Consider the following 17,809-nt stretch of genomic DNA (forward strand, 5'->3'; position numbering starts at 1 on the left):
GGCACTGAAATTAATTTTTCATATGCAAGAGTTATCGCCCTTCTGAGTACATCTGGTTGTGAAGCCTCACAGCATGTTAAATTGAAAGTACTACCTGTGTCTTGCAGTCTTCATGTTACAAAGCAAGAATCTGAGGTGCATGTAGCTTTACTCCAGTCCTCAAAGTGTCTCAAGTGGTTAAGTCTGAGGATTCAGTCCTCATCGCATGGCATGGCACTTCTGTGCTGTGACCACTTAGCTCGCTTGAGACAGAAGGAGGTCTGTGCTGCCAAAGCAGGATGCTCTGGAACCAGGTACTGATCCCAAGATCTGATACCTTTAGGTTGAACTAGTGTATTCTATAAGAAACTAGGGAAAGGGATGAGGTTGGGGGCAGAGGCATGCAAGACATTCCGATAATCCAAGAGAGGGCAGGTGTGTCTGTTTTCTTCATCTGTTGATCTCAGACTGTTAATTCATGGAAATGTAACATTTGTTCAACCAGGCACCATTTGTCATGGCTGGAATACAACCTAGAGCTGATCAGCCTTGCAAATAGCTCCTAAATCCATCCATAAGCTGGTGTCTCCCACAGAAGCAGTTGTGTTTGCACGGCACGTGTTGGCCCTAGCATACTCTTTTCTTCTTTCTTTCCTTCTTTTACTGTTTTCCCCCCCTTTGGCTTTGGTCAATATGTTTGTTTGTGTAAAGAATTAGAAGAGTTGTTTATTTGTTTTTTACTATGTTTTCACTATGTAGCCCTGGCTGGCCTAGAAATCACTGTATAAGTCAGACAGGCCCTAGACACAAGAATCTGCCTGCTTCTGCCTCCAAAATGCTAGGATTAAAGATTCAGATACTCTTCCTTCCTTCCTTCCTTCCTTCCTTCCTTCCTTCCTTCCTTCCTTCCTTCCTTTTTCTTTCTTCCTCTTTCTCTCTTTCTTCCTTTCCTTCTTTCTCTTTCTCCCTTTCTTTCTTTTCTTTTCTTTTCCTTTCTTTCTTTCTTTCTTTCTTTCTTTCTTTCTTTCTTTCTTTCTTTCTCTTTCTCCTTAGACAGGACCTCCATAGCCCACCCTGGGCTGGTCTGAAACTAGCAATTCTTTCACCTCAGCCTCTGATACTCACCAGATTCCTCTTTACTGAAGCCTTCATTCTTGGTTCACCTTATCTTTAATCTGATACTTTCTCTTTCAAAGTAATTTCATTTTATCTCTTTATCTCTTTTTTTTTGGGGGGGGGGCTTTTCTATAGCCTGGCTAACCTGGCTATTAAAGCTTTAATATGCCAGTCTTTAGCATTTTTAAACTCTGAGAAGAAAGAGAGCCACCAGGAAACTTTAGTTCTTTATTATTTTCAACTAAAGGTAAGCAATTGTCTTAGGGTTTTTATTGCTGTGATAAAACATCATGACCAAGAGCAACTTGGAAAGGAAAGGACTTATTCCATTCTACACTTCCAGAGAAGTCAGGACAAGAATTCAGGGCAGGGATCTAGAGGCAAGAACTACAGCAGAGGCCATGGAGGAGTGCTGCTTTTGGCTTACTCCTCCTGGCTTGCTCAGCCTGCTTATTTATACATTCAGGATCACATATCCAGGAATGGCACCCACACACTACACTTCGACATCAATCATTAATCAAGAAAATGCCCTACAGACTTGCGTGCAGGCCAATCTCCTGGGGTCATTTTGTCAATTAGGATTCCCCCTTTTCAGACATGACTCTGTGTCAAGTTGACAGAAACTAACCCAACACAGTGATTCTTTCATTTAAATCATGGACTCTCAAGGAGACAGCAACAGCTTTTTAAAATTTTAGGTGCTGGCTTCTGCAAGTCTGAGAAAGCATTTCTGATTGTGAAGGAAGCCACTTCAGTATCCAATCCAAATAGCCAAACCCTGTACTTTAGGTAGAAAGAACGTATGCTTTCAATTTATACAAAATGTGTGTCCATCCACTTGTAGTGTTTTCAAATTTCTGAGATGATATCCAACTTTTTGTGTAAGAGCTATTTGATCACAGATAAGAATGCTAACACAGAGCAGAAAGCACTGAAGAGGCTTCCCAAGAAAGACAGGTTGTTACTCACGGGCCAAACACAGAGATAAACCCTTAGTAATACATACTGCGCTGTCCAATACTCTTTCTCCCCCTCCATCTCCATGAGTTCACATCAAATAAGCAGCAGCCCGTATTGACTTCATATTAACCACCAGGTTTCTGTTAACTCACTGTGAGTTCTCTTAAGCTCTAGGCCACAGAGGCTCTGACTTATTTCTACTAATCAACAGTGACTTTGGCTATGATTTTTCAAGCTAGCTCAAAAAATCCAGAACATTAACTAAGAGGTATTGTTCTTTAAAGTTGATAAGGTTCATTAACCAACACGTGGGATGCATTTCTTCTCTGTTTGAGTTGTCCTAAGGAGACTTCTGTCCTGTGAGCGGCAAATATCTCCAATACAAGTCATGAATGTGAGCCCATGGCTTCAGCTGAGTCTCACCGGAGCATCATGGTCTGGACTAGTGTCCTGTCTCTGTTTTCCCTATTGGCCAGCCTTCTTCTGTTCCCCTACTTCCTGAAGGGAATGCAAAGTTCTTGTCAGACCATGCCAGTGTCAAATGTCAGAGTTCATAGGGATCTCCTCCCAAGAGTATCACCCACACATGTGGACTGCAGTCAGGGTTCCTGGGTATGCTCAGTTGGTAGCATGTTCCAAAAGATCTGTTTTAGAGCTCCTACATAACCACACAAGACTTTCCTAACCACAACTGATGAAGCATAGTTCAACCTTCAAGGGGCTCCATGGTGAAAAGGATAAGCAAAGCATGGAGAGGGGTCAGAAATACAAGTAACAACAATAATCAATGACAATGATGATGACAGAAGCTTCCTAGTTCCCAAGGACCCAACTAAGGCAGACTATCAACTAATAAAAGATAGCAGCAAAAATGCACATCATAAAATGTTTTTGTTTCACAGACTCCCACTCCCTATTAACTTTTTTTTTTCTAATCCCCACATTTTTTTTCCACCTTCCAACTAAAGCTTCACACTGCTTGAAAGCTGCAAAATGGTTTTCAGTTCTTTGCAATGACAGGAAAGCATGCTGCCTTTTAGAACCCTCATCTTTTTTTTTTTTTTCCATGAATGAACATTTTTAACACATAGTGCCTATCACCAAAGAAAGTTTCCATGGGGCCATTGCCAAATACTATTCTCATTACAGAAGTTTTTGAGTAGGATGGAGCTGCCTGCAAGGATCCTCCGCCAAGGCAGTGTGAACCAATTATTTTCCTGAGCGTGGCTCCAAGGACTCTGCCAGAGGACATGGTGCACACTCCTAGACCGCCAATCTGTGCATTGTTTCACGTGCGGCGGGTGGGCCAATGGGGTAGGAATTACATTTCGAGTCTCTGCGGCCTTCTGAATTGTAACCTTTTCTGCTTTAGCCTGTTCTGCAAGCTGGCCGCTCTTGTGAGACACAGGATTTCCCTCTTTGGTAAGTAAAGGGATGTGTTGCTAAAGGCGCACTCCTTCCTGTAATTATCTTGAGCTTCAGTTTTACCTTGATTTGTGGCTCCCTTAGAAAACTTGCACCTTGGGGCTGAGGTGTCACCTAAATTTTCCATAGAAAATTGGTCTGAAGCATGATTAATGACCTCTCTTCCCCTTTAACAGCTCAGATTTTCCACACCAATGAATGTGTTAAGCTCTGCCTGTGACATCCATCATAAAGTAGAGGCTGTGTCAGGCCAGAGATAAATGCCTTGTCCCTGAACACAGACCTGGCATTTTGTATGTTGCTGGTTAATTATACTGAGCTAAGGCTTATGCCCATTAAGAAGACTGATTTTAACATCCAGGTTGGTTTTGGAGAATCAAAGGTGATTTTTTTTTTTTTTTAAATTCTAGGGAGTGATTCAACTACAATGGTGAGCTGTCTTCACATCCTAGCTCAGACACTTGACACAAGGTAAATCCGATGTTTTCTTTCCAGTAGTTCCTTATGACTCACTCTCTGGCCCCCAAATAAACAAAAATGGTCCTAGGAGATGACACTCTGTTCCTCATTGCCATAGTCCAGACCTACTGTCATGGACTATCTTAAATCTCAAGCAGTTAATCAGCTCTTACTAAGTTCTTTATTTTTTTAAGAAGATAAAATGTATACCGTAGCAACATTAAGTTTGTGCACAACTGTACAAACACACGCACACATACACACATGTGGGTACAAATACACAGGCAAAGATATCTGGTAGATGGTAAAACCTTCTTCATCCTGAGAGGCGAAGAATATCATTTTGAGTTCAACATAGCCAGGAAGAAAATGCAGGGATATCTGGCTTCTAAAAGATTATGTAGGGAGCCAAGGAAAGATCCCAGCAGATAAAGGCACTGACAAATCAATTTAGTCACTGTGACCATGTGGTAGAAGGAGAGAGCTGACTCCAGAAATCATCCTTTATCCTCCACACCTATACATAAATTAATAAACAATTTTAAAATCAGCAGATAGCTGGTGATGTAATCTTGGCACATGAAAGACAGAGACAGAAGCATCAAAAGTTCAAACCCAGCCTTGGATTTATAGTAAAACCCTGTCTAATAAAAAAATAAAGGAAGCCAGGCATGATGACACATGCCTGTAATCTTAGCGCTCAGAGAGGCAAAAGCCTCTCTGTAAGTTTAAGGCCAGCCTATTGAACAAAAGCTAGTCCAGGACAGCCCAGGCTACACAGAGAAACCCTATCTCAAAATCAATCAATCAAACAAACAAACAAAAACAAAATAAATAAACCAATAATAAATGAATAAAATATAGATAGATAGATAGATAGATAGATAGATAGATAGATAGATAGATAGATAAATAGATAAATGATACAAGATGATTTGAGAATCTGTAGGAAGAGTGAGAGTGGCTGGACAGGAAAGGAGATTTTATAAAAACAATTCACTGTTCTGATAATATTAACACACATATTTTAAAAGAGAGAAATAGCAAAAAAAACCGACAGGAATTGTTTTTAACATGCTCATTAAGAACGGTCCTCATCAGAGCCTAGCATAATCATCATCAGAGCAGCTTCATCCAGCAACTGATGGAAGCAGATTCAGAGACCCACAACTAAACATTAGACAGAGCTCAGGGAACCCCCAAAGAAGAAGGGGAGGAAGGATATAGAAGCCAGAGGGCTCGAGGACACCACAAGAACATGTCTCACAAAATCAACTAAGCTGGGCTCACAGGGGGTCACAGAGACTAAAGAGAGCCTGTATGGGTCTGTGTAGGTCTTCTGCATATATTATGGTTGCGTAGCTTACTGTTCTTATTGGACTCCTAACAGTGGGAGTGGGGATTGTCTCTGACTTTTTTGTCTGTTCTTGGGACCCTTTTCTTCCTACTGGGTTGCCTTATTCAGCCTTGATACGAGGGTTACAAGTCTTGTAACTTGTTATGCTGTGTTTGGTTCATATCCCTGGGAGGCCTGCTTTTTTTCTGAAGGGAAACAGAGGAAGAGTGGATCTTAGGGAGAGTGGGGAGCGGGGAGGAGTGGAGGGAGAAGACACTGTGGCATGGAAGTAATATAATAGAGAATAATAAACAAATAAAAAAAAAGAAGGAAAAAGCATTCTTATGTTGAGTGTGGTGGCACCTGCCTTTAATCTTAACATTCAGGAAGCAGAGTGAGGCAAATCACTGTGAGTTTAAGAGCAGCCAAAAGGCTGTGTAGTGATGTTGTGTCTCAAAAAACATATAACAACAACAACAACAATAAAATCCTTATCAGAGTCAGGAAGAGAACATACCCCTCAATATCCAATATTAAAGAGAGCTACCTTCTTAAGAGAGTGACCTAAAGATGGTAATCTGTAACAAACTGAAGCCCATGAAAATTAATCAGGGCCATAGATATGGCATATGGCTTGGTGGGTAAAAGCACTTGCCCAACAAGCATGAGGATAGGAGTTCAGATCCCCAGGACCCACAAAATTCTCTAGTGATTACAGCAACTCATCAGCATTCAGGCAAAAACAGGATCCCCAAAGCAAGCTGGCTAACTAGGCTAACGAAATTACTGAGCTCTGGGTTCAAACGGGAGACCCTGCTTCAATACAGAAAATGGAAAGCGGTCAAGGAAGACACTCAACATTAGCCTGGGTTCAGGACACACATACCACACAATACACACATACACCCCACCACGACCACCAACAACAACAATAACAACAACAATAATGAGTAACAAGGATACAGATCATGACAGGAGCCCCCTGGTCTTCAGGTTACAGTTACAGGCAAGGGTGATTATAAGAAATCGGAGCAAGAGTCACTGGTGATCTTTACTGTCCTGCTATGTTTGATAATTACCAAGAAAATTTTGAAGATAAAGAGCATCTGCTCTGGAAGGACTTCTGTCATTATCTTCTGAGGACAGCAATGTGGAAAATTACAGGCTGCATATAGTTTTCATCCCAATTCCACGTTCTATGAAATAGTTTTGAGGGAAGAATTCGGCTGCTCTTAGCCTCTTCTGTTCCCAGGGTACATTTCATCTCCTTTGCCTCAGAGACCTAATAAAAGTGGCTTTATAAAGGACAGGCTTTTCCCCCTTTTTCCCTTCTCATCCAACCTAGGACAACTCTGCAAACTAAGAGAAGTATGGGCTGTAGGCAACTTCTCTCCTTTCTTTCCTTCTCTCCCCCTTCCTCCTAAACAGAACTTACAAAGGCTCTTGACCCTGAGTGAGCTATGGAAAAGGCCCGCTCCTGTCCTTTCATTAGATAGTAACACAAGACTGGCCAGCTGCAGCCTTCACAAGTGGCTGATACCAGTTTCATTTTAAATACTTCTCTGTGTGTTCTGAAGAGTTTGGCGATGATCCCCACAAGCCAAGCCCATCATTCAGTTACTCACTAACTCCAGGGAACCATGTGGTTCAGGTTTCTTTTCCATGTGGAAGCAGACATCTCCAACACACCTGACACATTCTCACCTGGTGGCCAGAGTACTCACTGTCTGCCCAGTCTGCCTACAGGTCACCTCCATGCAAAGGGGGCTGGCCCCACAGTCCGGTCACGCTCCTGGCTTTGACTGCTGTTTACTTGCAGGACCGTAATGAAGTCAGGCTCAGAGCTGGTGAAAGCCGGGTTGCGCGCATTCTTTGAAAATGCAGCGGAAGACTTAGAGAAGACCTCAGAAAACCTGAAGCTGGGGAAGTTTACCCACTCCAGAACGCAGATCAAAGGTGTTTCTCAGAGTATTAACTACACCACAGTGGCTCTGCTTCCCATCCTGACATCCATCTTTGAGCACATCGCTCAGCACCAGTTTGGGGTGGATCTACTCTGTGAGTCCTACTGCCGTTTGTCATCAATGTCTATGCACCGGCCACAGGCAGATGTGAGACCAACGCATTTATGTTCACCTTGAGGGCAGAGTAGAAAGATAGATGTCCCATATTTTACTTAGATAAAAAAAAAAAAAAGAAGAAGAAGAAGAAGGAAGTGATAGTCTCTCAAAAAGGAAAAAAATCCTTTACTTTGAATATAGAACATTCCATTTTTCTCCAGTTTCATTCTGAACCAGTTCCCCACCTCCTCTTCTAGCTACCAACTATTGTGTGTGGCTCCATTTAGTCTGAAAAGGTTATCTGAGCAGTACACCTCAGAAGTACTCTGCTGCCAGGGTTTCCGGACACAGAGCTCCCACATTAAGAAGCCTTAATTATTCATTGGTTCCAGGAGCAAAAGGAAGAGGTTACCATCTCATTTTTTTTCAACTTTCAGTTGGTTTTATTTTGCTTTGTACTTAGCAGCATGTCCGGCCCCACCACCCCGAACCCCCACCACGTTCATATTCTGTCACTGAGCTTCAGTACTGCCTAAGCATTGCCATATGGTTTAATTTAGCCAGTTGTCAGTTGGGCTATGTCTTCCATCAGTTTGTCTCATTAGGTAGAAGTTTTATGTCATGGACACAAGGCAGTGTCTTATTTGGAAAATAGAAGTTCTGGTTTTGTGGACATAGTCCTAGATGTGGCCTGAGGTCCAGATGTGATTTGGGGGCATGTGGCCTGCTGATGAAATTCTTTATGTTCCTTCAGAACTCCCTTCCCTTAGAAAACGAGGGACGCCCATGATACAATTTAGTTTTTCTAAAACACAGCAGAAATTTTTAGATGAACAAATTTGAGAACTCTCTCTCTTTCTCCCTTTCTCCCTTCCCCTCTCCGTCCCCACCTCCCTCCCTCTCTCCCTCTCAATCCTCCCACTTTTTTTCCTCTCCCCCTTTTTCTCTTCCTCCCTCCCTCCTTCTCTGAATAAAGCAAGGCAGTTGTACCTTCTTAGAAAATAATCAAAAGTGACATAGATTCAAATTTTATTCATTCTTTGATCCAAAAGAAGACAGTATCACCCTTGATAAAATCTGAGTGTAACGTCTTCCTTTATTGGGTAAAGGACCTGTTATGGAAGCACCATTGGCCAAATGATTCCTTTCTCCAAGAAGCTTTGTGATCTTCATCAGCAGCTCTGCTAATGACCTGGGCAACTTAAATGGAGCACATTTTCCTAGCAATGTTTCCCAGCAACTAGTAAAATAGTATCTAGTTTGAAGATGATTTCCCATGTTCACAGAGGTAGGGAGGAGGGGAATAGAAAGAGAGGTTGGCTGCTCTTGACTGACTGATGCCTACCTTATTTTTTTTTCTTCATGGGCTTTTCCATATGTTGGAGATGGAGCTGAGACTGGTATGGGGTTATGACATTTCTTTTTTGTTCCAGTGAGTGACGTGCAGATTTCCTGCTACCACATTCTGTGCAGCCTCTATTCCCTTGGGACTGGGAAAAATATCTATGTTGAAAGGTAATCACTTTCGCTTACTGCTTTTTTAACTTAAAACACTTTGACTCAGAAACATGTTGTGGGAGAGGGGTGACACCTCCTGACTAAACATGAGCTGGACAAGGACAACAGTAGACATGTTAACATGGGCTTGGGATAGCCCAGGGATCCTCAGCCCTACCCAAAGAACTACAGGCAGCTAAGGAGGCTGAGAACAGGAGAAATGGGCTTTCCTGGGAAGAGCATACCTATTGGTTATCCAATACCAAATGGTCAGCCCTGCAAACTTACATACAAGTGCAGACTGAGCACTGAGAAGTTGTATTTATGCTTGGGAATACGTGTGTGTGTGTGTGTGTGTGTGTGTGTGTGTGTGTGTGTGTGTAAAGCAACAATTAATTTTTTAGAAAAATGGCCATGAATTTGAAAGAGAGAAAGGAGGAATATATGGAAGGATTTAAAGAGAAGTTGGGAAGGGGGGAAATGTAGAATACACATATAAAAACTCTTTTTTATATAAAAACTCTTAAACATTAATAAATGTTATGTTAAAATTTTAAAAACCCACTTAACATCTGTTTTTCCATCCAGCAAAACCCAAATATTCACTAATCAGAAGTGGTAGCTTTATAGCTGAGTTGTGAAAAATTTGTGGCGATGTCAAGAAACACAGTGAGGTTAATCAGATTCAAGACTTCTGTGAAGAAAGCTACTGAATATATTCGGCTACATGAGCTATAAAATCCTGCAAAATCATGTGGTAGTAGCCAACAAAAACATTGAAGGCGTGTCTACCTCATTATCAGGACTTCCAGATAGCTTCCAGAGCTCCTGTGGTTAAAGCCGGCTGAGACACTTGTGGGACCTAAGGCAGTTGCTTTAGTGTTTAATGAGTCTCTGTGTGATACACCCTTGGCCCTTTGCCATCCTCCACTTTCAGGTTAGCTACAGTTTTAAACAATACACAGCTCAGTACCAGAAATGCTTAATAATCTTGAATCTGAACAATCCCATTTGTAGAGGTTTTAGGTTCCAGCTTTGCCTCTGTAACTGGCCTGTGGCAGCGGAATCCTTAACAATCCCTAGCTTTTCGGAGTCAGATGCCATGTCTTGTGTTGTTCTGTCTAAATCCAGGGGTAAAATCAGAAGGATGAAAGTTCCAGACTTAGCCTTATCCTTGAAGGACTGATTCTTTTTTCCTCTTTCAAATAACCCAGCCTGATAGAATTCAATCAGATTTTAAGTGACTTAATTGTAACACACTTGGGATCTACTTATCATGAACCTATATATAAAGCTTGTATCAGACACCTTAAAATCCAACCCCCTTTCATAATGAAACACACATATATTGAAATTGTGTCGGTAAAGCAAAGTGAGAATTTAGCTTCCACCCCCACTGTGTTTTCCCCATCCCTACTGTGATTTCTACTCTGCTAATGCTGCTTGCTCTCCATAGTATCATCAGGAGTGCACAGACAGAACTTTAAGTTCTTAAGAAAACTTAAGAACTGAACTGGTGGATTGAGGTCTGGCTTAGGGATGAATTAAAAACCAGTCTATTCCATCATAGTCCCAGCTTCCAAATGGCTTACCGGTTTCAAGAACTAATGATAAAATTTACTTTATGATTGTGTCTTTACATTTGCCTAGCTTTCCTTAGTATTTTACATAAAGCATGAAGAAATAGTTTTGTAATCAACAGTTAATTTGTGTGGGGAGGGATCAAGATACAGTTTCTATGTACTCCCAGCTGTCCTGGAACTCACTCTTTGAACCAGGCTGGCCTAGAACTCAAGAGATCAGTGTGTCTCTGCCTCCCAAGTGTTGGGATTAAAGGCATGCGCCACCACTGTCTGACTTGCTGTATTCCTGGAACTAGAATTGCAGATGCTTGAAAGCCACCATATGACAGTATGTTTGGACTCGAACCCAGCTCCTATGGAAGAGCAGCCAGTGCTCTTAAACCACTGACCCATCTCTCCAGTCCTGATATAAAAAATTTAAACATGTATTTTTAACCAAACAAATAGAACCAATAATTTTTTTCAGTTAACACAGAATTTCACTTAGAGGAGATACCTCCGAGAAAGAGAAAGAAAGAGAACACATGTGCTCTGCACACCAAGAAACCTTATATAATTTTTGTACAGTTTCCACTTTCTTCTTTTGAAAAAAAGTAAATAAAAGGTCAATTCTGAAATGTCAGACCAGAAATATTTGTTCGGCCATGGCTTTTTGTACTTTATTCACGTTCACTGCAGAGTTATTGCTCAGCTATGAACTGGGAATGTTGGTGTTTGCATTTTTATTCTGTATCTGCATAAGACTAGCGAGCCAGGATTAGATTAAAGAGATTCGACAACTGGAAAACCTAGAGAATTAGAATTCTAGAACTGTGCTGCTGGCACAATTAGTGATTTTTTTTCTGTCTCTTTTCTTTATATTTTCATTGTGAACGGCATGCTAAATTCACACACCAAAACCCAATTGTATAGAAGTATGTAAAGTTAAATGAGTCTGCCATTTTCTTTACCCTATGAACCATCCCATCAAGGTCTCCTTCCCAGAGAAGCTGCTAGCTTCAGTTGGCTATACATCAGCCTCTGTATATACATTTCTCTGTATATACATTTTCAGGCATGTGAGATTATAACATATAGAGAGTTTGCAGCTTTGTCATATTGGATAAAGACAAAGACTTGATTTCTTTAACCTATAATTCATACTTCTGAAATATATTATTTAGTATGCTCTATTAAGTTTACACTTTAAAAATGAGCAACTTGTAGACACAGAAATTCCTACCCACTTCCTGTCCCATTTTCTATTTTGCTATAAAATTCATTGTAGTGTTTATGTTTTGTTCTGACATTAATATCCCCTGACATGCTCTTTTTAATTTGTGCCTGCCTCATTTACACATCATTCCCACTTTTGAAACAGGAATTTTCCATTCTTAACGGTCTTGAGTTTAGATTTGTGTTTTGACAGTCTGGAGTCATGATGGGATGGTCACTTCTGTAAGAGCCCTGAGGCATTCTGGGGTCTCTGGATATAATATCCTTGCTGGAGCATAAAGCTGTTGCCATCATCATTTTCTCTCCGATGCATGGAGAAGACGAGTCCACTCACACATGATTTATGGAAGAGAGCAGGAAACTGGCTCTTCGTAGGTTTCCTTACAGTTAAAGCTCATTCACTTCCCCATGCTGCGTCCCAGGACTGCTATTCTGTGTAACCCTCGCCACTCAACTCTTCACTTGAGGAAATTTTCTTTTATTTGGGAATCTGGTTTCCTTTTCTGTGGTTTGTGTTAGGTCTCTCTTACAGTAATAAACCCTTCCCGGGGCACGGTGTCCATATCTAACAGGAGTAAATGGCTAGCCCAGGGGAGAAGTGGGTGAAAGTCTGCACATTGCACTCAGGGATTTGTCTGAAGGGATTTAGTATACGTTCATCCTCTGGAGAACTTAGGTCTGCAGCTACAAAGCAAGTTCCTTCTCATCCTTTCATGCCGCTGCACCTCTGGGAGTTCCTCCAGGCGGGGAGTACAGATGACAGGGATGGCAGGCACATATCATTTTCAGCCCCATCCCTTATTCTGCAAGATGGACGTGCCCCTCCTAATATTGTCCACCAGGTCTTCTATGGACTTCTCATAGTGTTGCTCACTGTCTCAAGCAACTTCTAACTCCTGTAATTGCCTCCAAAGACTTCTTCACCCTCTTCTATTTCTGGAAAGTGTGGATATTTGGATTTTATTATTCCTGCTGACATTGTTATTGTTGTTTAATTTATTTATTTCATGCATGTGAGTGTTTTGTCTGTACATCATGCACATGCCTGGTGCCCCGGGAGTTCAGGAGATGTCAGATGCCCTAGAACTGGGCTTACAGATGGTTATCAGCTGCAATGAGGGTGATGAGAAACAAATCCAGGTCCTCCAGCCAGTGCTCTTAACTCATAAGTCATCTCTAAGGCCCCTCCTAGAGTGTATGTTTTCATTTCTACACCCTCACCTGATTTGGCTCTTGCTTTGTGGTTTGGGGTTACAATACATATTATAATTTCAGTGTGGATCCAGGTTTTCCTTTCAATTTCTTTCCTAAATTTTGAGTTTTAGGGAGAAACATGTAATAAAAGCAGCATTTCTCTACCACCTTTGTATAAACTGATGACATGAAAGCGCCATAGTACGGTTAAGAGGAAGGTTTTATCATAGATATGAGAGAGATAACAGCCAGAGACATCTGGAATAGTCCAGAGCAGATAAAGAAGGAGACTAAACATGGCCAGCAGACTGGACCTGGTCATGAGAAAAGCAGGAGCAAAACACAGAGATGGAGAAAGAAATATAGAAAGAGAAAGAACAAGGAAGGAAGACAAAGAGAGTTCGGGGAAAAGAGAGAGTATAACCAAAATAGCAGTGTTATGAGGAAAATGAGTAGCTGGGGAGAGGGAAGCCCATGAGCTTTGCAAGCGTAAGGTGGAAGATGACATGAGGAGAGAGAAAAAGAGCCAGGATGCCAGCACGGACTTTAAGTGTGTAACAGGTCCTTGTGATACTGAGGGAGTCTGGAGGCCACAGAAAGTCATCTGTCCCTTCTGCCAGTGGTTAGGGGAAATGGCTCCTTCGGGTAGAGTAGAACCAGCTTCATAAGTTCCTTTAAAAATGCTAGCAGAATTTGAGAAATGGAGTTTCTTTTAGACCTGACAACCCTTGACTAAACTTTTGCATTTCAGGGGAATCACTAAGTATTTGACCTAGCTGCACCTGCCATTTGACTTGTATTTAGAAAATTTGTCACTTAGTGATGGGATTTACAGTGAAAAGAAAAAAAAAAAGTCAACAAAACTGAGTGAAGAAATTTCTTTTGGAATACTTTCTAGTTAAAATAGTATGGAGAATTACATAAATCTGTGAAGTTTTCAGATACCAAGTTTCAAAGAGTAAAGGCTTTATTTATTTGATCATACAAAATTCTGGAGTTCTCTAATATGGAAATTTTGTTGAATAGATTTAAAGAGGTTTCAGGAGAGATTTTCCAGAAAACCAAGTTTGGAACTTGATTTTGCTAATCTTTAATCTCAGTTTTATTTTGAACGAAAACTATTTTTTCCTTCCACGATGCTGGCTTCCATTGACCAATCATTTCTGATTGGGCATCACTCATACCTAAACCACTAAGTTTATTAATGTTGCCATTCAGGACTGTGCCCCTGCCCACACTGTGTTTTCCCCACCCCTACTGTGTTTTCTACTCTGCTAATGCTGCTTCCTTCCCGTAGTATCATCAGGAGTGCACAGGAGAGAACTTTAAAATCATGAAGTGTATATGTGTATAAGCTATTTGTCTTAGGGTTCCTATTCATGTGAAAAGATACCACGGCCATGGCAACTCTTATGAAGCATGTAATGGAGGTTAGCGCAAGTTCAGAGATCTGGTTCATTATCATCATGGTGAGAGTCATGGCAGCACACAGGCAGACATGGTCCTAGAGAGGTAGCTGAGAGTTCTACATGTGCATCAGCAGGCAGCAGAAAGAAAGAGTGACTCTGGACCAGGCTGGGCTTCTGAAACCCCACAGCCAACCCCAGCAACACTTTTCCTCCAACAAGGCCACACCTACTCCAACAAGGCCACACCTCCTAAGAGTGCCACTTCCTATGAACCTATGGAGGCCATTTTCATTCAAACCACCACAATACTATCAACATACTCTAATTTCTTTGTCTTCCTCTATGTCCCTGACAAGAGGCATTTCAGAGATTCACTGTCACTGGCATCCTGGCAATAAAATTAAGAGTTTGACAAAGAAAGCCTCATAATTGAAAAATTAGGAAGTAATAAATACTGAAATACATATTGAAACCTCTCCAATCAGTCACTCTTGACTTATTTATTATGTGAAAAATGCTCCATTTGGCAGTAAACATTAAAGAAAAAAAGAAAGAAGCAGTTTCCAAAGCCAATGATAAACTACAAGTCCATTCTTTTATTTTTGGTTGCTATGGAGCTAACCATGAAGCTCCTACCCTGCCTGGAAACTTTGTCCACACCTACATTGCCCCCTGAGGGCACTAATGATTTGAGAAGACTGTGCCTAGCTCCATAACTCCATGGGCCTGGAGGCTCAGGTCATTCTCTCGGGCATTTCACAGCCAGCAGTATTAATTGTCCAGACTTCTGGTTTTTACTGTGTTAGCCGCTGGGCCAGGAAAGCTGCTGTTTATCTCCCTTGGCTGAGCAGCTAATTGGCATCCACATGTGCTCCTGACTAGAGAATGCCCTGTTGAAAAGCTGATGTGACTCAGATTTTTGAGAAATTTATATCAGAGAGGAAAGGACCACCCTGCACAACTGGGACAGCTCAACTCTCTTCTCCCGCCAAGGCTTGACTTTCTGCTCATTTTTTAAACACCTACTCTCAAGCACTCATGTCTTCAATTTCAGTAACACACAGACAATGAGGAGACGCCAACAGTTTGGCACCATTTCCAGGGCCAACTCTAAGTTGCCGTCAGACTTGGGATTGTTCCTGACTGTTTCATAATTGAGTGTCTCCCGTATTCTCTTCTATCTGTGCTCCCCCTCTGACATCCCTTTATCCATCACACTTTCTCCTTCTCTTCCTCAAAAACAATATGGAGGAGACATCCTATAACTTCTTACCAACTACTCTGTTGGTACATACACACTGTGAAATGGTCCTTTGTGGGCCCTCATCCCAGTTATACTTCCTTGTCCTCTGATCACTGAGGGTACTGGCCATTTTGGATATGAAGTTTAACTGATGCCCTTTCCCTCAGGCCTATTTGCCTTCTTGAACTTGGCCAAACAGGCAAATAAGAAAGGAGAAGTGAAGAGAAAGACAGCTGAGGAAAACAGGCCTGGTTGGAGGCCTCTCAGAAGTGGGCCTTAATCTCAGAAGTTTACACACCTCTCTGTCTCCCTCCTCCCACAGACATCTCTGGAGGAGACCCAGGCAGCATGGTGCCTGTGCACAGGGTTTTGGGTTGGCCCAAGGGTACTGCTCTGTCTGTGAAGCCTACCTGGATCGGAGGAAGGGCTCAGAAGGATTCTAACAGCGAAACATGTCCCTGGAGGACAAAGCTGTGCCATCATCTAGGAGGTGATGGTCCTAAGGACCTGTCCTTCTGGGATGATGTGAAAGTTATCCTCTCACACACTTCATAGCAAATAACATTTCCATTTCTTAAAAGCCAAGAATGAGAAGATAAAGGATAAAAATTGCATCTATTAGTTATTCTTTAGAGTAGTTTAAAATAGCACTTTTTAAATCACTTTGGTAATTGATTAAAGCCTGAGTGGGTTTTTCCAACAAATCCAAACCTTCATGCCAACTCAGCCATCCTCTCTCTTTCTTCCCTCTCTAGTCAGCACATTAGTTTTGCATCTCAAGCCAAGCCATTCTGTATTCCCTCAGGCTGCCCTAATGATTCCAAGTCTTCTCCAGTAATTTTATTCAAAACACAGTTAGGATCACATTTTCAAAATTCAACTCAAATGCATCTCTTTCTCTTAACACAGCTGCAAATGGAAGCTGACCCTTATGATTAGCCTGTAAAAAGATCTGGCTTTTTAAGTGGCATTGCTTCAGAGTTCTGTAGAGAGTACATATTCTATCTTTGGTCTATAATAGCAAGAAAGGATTTTCACTACCTAACAGACAAAGGTGAAATTTCAGGCCAATGTGGTTTACTCTTCAATAAAAAGAAATGCTACTACCCCTATAAATCCTTGTTACCTACTTTCAGAGAAGCTGTGCTTTCGACATTCCAGCTTCTTGACGCTTTTGAGATTGTTCGTTATTGTCACAGTGACAAGTCACTAACACACACAGTCTCTTGGGGACAAGTCTTGGTTAGGAACTGGAGGGAATCCTACAGCTGACATCTGTTCCACAGATTTTCAGTACTAGGGCACTGACCCTTGGTTCCAGGAGCCCCTTCCCCAGCAGACTGCCATCTCCACGATGGTCTTATAACAGGACCACAGTGCTTCATTACAGCATCTTAGCCACAACTAGGTTTGAAGCAGTGGATAAAGTTGGGAAAAGTGCTTGCCGTCTCACCATGCCTTGGGACATCCAGTGAATTAAAACATAGACAAGTAGTGTGAAACACCCTGAGAGGGGGGCCTAGCTGGTGTGTGATGTCAGCACAGGATGGCACCACTTCTAAATGGCCTTCTTTGTTTCCAGGCAACGTCCCGCTCTTGGAGAATGTCTGGCTTCCCTGGCAGCTGCTATCCCGGTGGCATTTCTGGAGCCCAGCCTTAACCGCTTTAATCCCCTCTCGGTCTTCAACACCAAAACTCCCAGGGAGCGGTCTAGTAAGTATCTTCTCGCAAGGATATCAACCCAGGGAGTAGCCAGGAAGGTGGCAGGTGTAGAACAGCAGCCCTGTCGTGTGTCATTTCACATGGTGTGCTATTAGCTCTTTTTCTTCCACAAGATAAAACATCACAAGGAAAAACAAATTATCCTAGCTTGTGGTTTAAGGGTACAGTCCCCCAAGGTAAAGAAGATATGAAGGAAAAAGTTCTGAGGCGGCTAGTCTCACTGTGTCTGCAGTGAGGACGAGGGAGGGATGAATGTTGAATCTCCCCTCGCTTTCTCCTCTTTATTCACTCTGAGACCCCAGCCAATACAGTGGGGCATTCCGGGTGGGTCTTTCCTCCTCAACAAAACTTCTCTGCTACAGCCCTCACAGGCATACCTACATGTGATTCTCGGTCCCCTCAGGTTGACAAGGTTTAATCACCACAACGTGAAATTAGGTCAGTGGGTCAGAGTTAGAGACCAGGTTATGTCTCTATCTCGTTGGAGACTATAAACTGCCAAATTAGAGGTCTGGGTGATGTTAAGAGAAAGAAAAATACATAATAAATCATTTGAACTGTAATCCACCCCGTCTAAATTATGGATATATACTACAAATGAATGGCTA

General features: G+C 41.9%; 1 protein-coding gene across 1 annotated transcript in view; it reads left to right on the forward strand.

The window, feature by feature from the left end:
• The window catches only part of Ryr3 (ryanodine receptor 3), a 530,745-nt gene that overhangs the window by 438,531 nt on the left and 74,405 nt on the right, over nucleotides 1–17,809 (forward strand). Inside the window, exons 61-65 of the mRNA XM_055599056.1 lie at nucleotides 3,431–3,480; nucleotides 3,894–3,954; nucleotides 7,098–7,336; nucleotides 8,772–8,853; nucleotides 17,062–17,192. Coding sequence (XP_055455031.1) covers nucleotides 3,431–3,480; nucleotides 3,894–3,954; nucleotides 7,098–7,336; nucleotides 8,772–8,853; nucleotides 17,062–17,192 — 563 coding nt within the window. The remainder of the gene's footprint in view (nucleotides 1–3,430; nucleotides 3,481–3,893; nucleotides 3,955–7,097; nucleotides 7,337–8,771; nucleotides 8,854–17,061; nucleotides 17,193–17,809) is intronic.

This window comes from Psammomys obesus, unplaced genomic scaffold, assembly GCF_907164565.1.
Source record: "Psammomys obesus unplaced genomic scaffold, mPsaObe1.curated_primary_1811, whole genome shotgun sequence".
NCBI lineage: Eukaryota > Metazoa > Chordata > Mammalia > Rodentia > Muridae > Psammomys > Psammomys obesus.